Raw genomic sequence first — 3864 nt, 5'->3', positions numbered from 1 at the left:
GGCTACATGATTAGGGTTGTTAAAAGGACTCTTTGTTCGTGAACAGCTTGTGTTCGGCTCATTAAGCAAACGAGTCGAACACGAACACATTTTTTGAGCTCGAAATATAAACGAGCCGAACACGAGCGAGCATGGCCCTATGGCATATGTTATAGCATGGCCCTATGGCATAAACGAGTCGAACACGAACACATGTTATAGCATGGCTCGCTCGTGTTCGGCTCGTTTACACCCCTACTTATTACTATAGGCCCTATGGTTGAATTTTTAACGAGAATGGAAAATTTAAGAGCATGGCTCGCTCGTGTTCAGCTTGTTTACACCCCTACTTATTACTGTAGGCCCTATGGTTGAATTTTTAACGAGAATGGAAAATTTAATATTTGCATGGAAAAAAAACCATAAAAAAGTATGTATATTTAATAGTTCAAAGCAGATATTAAAGATATATAAACTATAACAAACAGCCTACAAACAGGTTAAAGGCACAAAAAATAAAAGTAATTATTCTCCTTCATTTGGAAATTGTTAACAATAATACCATTGCATTGCTCCATAATGTCAATTTAATAAGGTTTATAACAGTGAGTAATCTACATAGCTTGCATAATTGACGAATATACCTGCAGACATGAAAGAATATTGAAACTGAATTCATTAACTAACTACTTCATAATTTAACCAGTTTTCTGCCTCGAACTCACAACTAATGGCATAAACTATGCCTTGCTATAACAAGGGCATTGAAAAGTAATAAAACCTTGGCAGTAAGGCACCAAGCTATTTCTACTCTGAGAGTTCAGTAAAACTACTGCTAATCACTCCGAACAAGTGAAAAAATCTCCAGGGTTTGCTCTTTCTGATAAATAAAAAATAGGTTTCCATGTACCATCATTAACATGGATAGATGGAAAATCAGTAAATAAGTCTAAGCATCAAAAATAAAATTCATAAAAACTGATACATATGATTAAAAAAACGTTTTAAAGTCGATTAGGGCCTCGCCAAAACGCCCTCCTGGCCAACCAACAGCAACAATAATGAACAAAATCTTGGGTCAAACAATTTCATGAACCGGAGTAGGCCACCAGCTAGAACGACACTTTTGATTTAATCACTTTCTCTAAGAAAAAAATTAGCAGCCATTGCTTTGATAAAACGATAGAAATCGTTAACCCAATGGCAGTACTAGGTTACCGTCATAGAAATACGCCACTCGATCCTTGGACGGCATACTGTGCTGGGTTTCAGCAATGGATCGCCATGGTTGTAGAATACCTTCGAGCTTCAATTGGAGACGAAGAGCCGAGAAAGGACCAGAAGCGTCTCCTGGCTAATTGGACTGTTACGCTTAGCGGGTTTATAATTTAGCATTTTAAAGAGCTAAGCATTTATTAGTGGCCTAATTTAATTTTAATTAATTCATTGCTAGGATAGAGATTAATTATTAAATATAATTAAATCCAATTTAGTTTTTATTCCTAATTATGCTAATTAATAATTATTTTTTCACAAAATTAATTGATTCTTAATAAAAAGTTTATTATTTATTAAGTAGTAAATTAATATATTTCAATTAGTAATTAATTATTTATTTATTATGCTAATTCATAATTACGTAAAATTTTATTAAGTAAAATAAAAGTCAATATATGATTTACATTTATCAATTACTTTCTTAATACGTACATATAAATTTATTTAATTACATTTAATATGATAATATACAGTTCTTTATTACTTATTAATTGCATTTATTTATCTCATACTAAATTTTGATTTTCATATTTAAAACACCCTGTTTATGAAAAAATTGCAATCCACCTTTTCGAGCATCCTTTCAAATTTAGAAAAATATGCCTACTTTGTAATAATCAAAGTTTAAGTGTGAGATAGATAAATGAATAAGAATTGGATGCTTGTATATAAATTTCTGAAAAAAATTACATGATTAAAATTAAATTCAAATCATAAACCTACCCTCTCCATCCCTTCTCCTGCTCAAAACCCTCACCTATGTCTCCCCCCCTCTCGGTTTCACCCAAAGCCATCATAATCGATAGAATCATAATTAAAGCTAATTGGGAAGGCAACGACAGAATCAAGACGTACAGAGATTACCATCTTTCTATTTCTCTCTATGCGCCTTCCAGAAATCATATAGGAAGGTGAGTTCACAGGAACATTTTTTTCCTCTTTAAGCTTTTTGGATTTACTAAATCAATCGAACAGAAGGACTTACTAAATCCAAGACTTACACCCAAAATGAGTAAAATCCAAATTTAGTAAAATCGGAGATTTGACTTATCCAGAGTGACTTTCTGACAAAATTTAGCTTAAATCTTATTCTAAATTTGTTACCAAACTGCTCATTAATACTACTTACATATTTAAATGTCCAATAATTGAATTTGTATTTTTATTTTTTACACCCTTTAAAAAAGTTTGACTATATGTGTTCTATGCCTAATAATAACCATGATTAGAGAAATATAATCATTATTTATTTTATTGGAGAAATATAGATGTGTACACTTTGAATAATAAGGATGGCATTGAAAATTAAGGTGAATAAAAATTGTATCCAACTAAGCGCAATATATTAGCTAATCCAACTCAAGATATTTGTCAATCAAGTTCAAAGTAAGCCCATCTACCAAGTTCGAAATGAACTCACTAGCCTAGTTCAAGAAAGACTTTGGCATTTGGCTTAGAAAAAATCATGATGATTCATAGTTAAACTCCCAAACCATCCCTAAGCGCAATGTTTTTTCCCTAAGCCTATGAAGTACTTGGCAACCTCCACCAAAAGAGCCGACAACTCCTTCTCTACTAGCTGACTGAGCACTAGCTCAACTTCTCATACTACACAGTCTTTTTGTATTTTACAATGGCATCATGATGCACTCTTTCATGTATATAATTTATTATATAGCCTTAGTCCAGTGCTTAAATCTTGATTCTCACTTATAAATAAGAAGTCATGAGTACAATGGCATCATGATGCACTCTTTCATGTATATAATTCATTATATAGCCTTAGTATAGTGCTTAAAAATTAGGGGTTATGGAATCATGTGCACTTTAGCCTATACTAAACAGTACCATTGTCACTATGAATAATCAAGAGAAGCGGCCAAAGAGTGGTATTTTTTATGTGATTGAGTGGTGTGCATGCAAATATGAATGTTTAGGTGTTAGGTATGTAAATACCTGAGAATTGTTTGTTATATATGTAAATGTCTGTTTCTCTTTTTATGTGTATGTTCTAAATTCTAACGTCTTATTCATGACTTCAAATTATACATATATTCAGCCATGTCCATTCTCCTCTTTTAAGTGCTTTGAGTCCATGAGGTTTAGCAAAGGTAGACATGATTCACTCAGTTCTGATAACCTTTTGGCCATTTCTGGTTGTTTTAGAAGCGGCAAGCTTGATTTCAGCAAGATTCAGAGAGTTCCTTAAAGTTGAAATCTATATTTAGTAATTTAACTGAGAGGTTTAGATTGCTCATGTAAAATATCACTCTTCATATAAAGTTTGATGGCTTATACACTTTATGTATAATTTTTAGCTTGCTTTAGTATATATCAGTTATGTTATATGCAGTTTCTGGATTAACAGAGAAATTTTATTTTTATTTTAGTTTTGGTGGTATAATGTATGGTTTCTATGTTACTACTCAAAGACATGATTATTATATAAATGAAATAATTCAGCAGTACAACTAATAGCACATCTGTTGCTTTTGTGATTATATGTTCCACTAAACTGAAAGTGAAGTCACAATAGTATAAAAGATGGGCACCAAACCATGCTCTATACTCACTGGAAGTGAAGTCAAATGCTAAAGCTAAGATGAC

General features: G+C 32.2%; 1 protein-coding gene across 2 annotated transcripts in view; it reads right to left on the bottom strand.

Moving 5' to 3' along the window:
• LOC110018434 (histone deacetylase 9) overlaps positions 1-1354 on the bottom strand; it is a 67735-nt gene extending 66381 nt beyond the window's left edge. For both annotated transcript variants that reach the window (XM_020715745.1, XM_020715746.1), the window contains exon 1: positions 1198-1354. In XM_020715745.1, coding sequence (XP_020571404.1) covers positions 1198-1234 — 37 coding nt within the window. In that variant the 5' untranslated portion in view covers positions 1235-1354. The remainder of the gene's footprint in view (positions 1-1197) is intronic.
• Between the last annotated feature and the right edge of the window lie 2510 nt (positions 1355-3864).

Source organism: Phalaenopsis equestris, unplaced genomic scaffold (assembly GCF_001263595.1).
Source record: "Phalaenopsis equestris unplaced genomic scaffold, ASM126359v1 Scaffold000022, whole genome shotgun sequence".
Lineage (NCBI taxonomy): Eukaryota > Viridiplantae > Streptophyta > Magnoliopsida > Asparagales > Orchidaceae > Phalaenopsis > Phalaenopsis equestris.
Note: the sequence above shows the minus strand (reverse complement) of the source record. Positions and strands in the feature narration are given on the sequence as shown.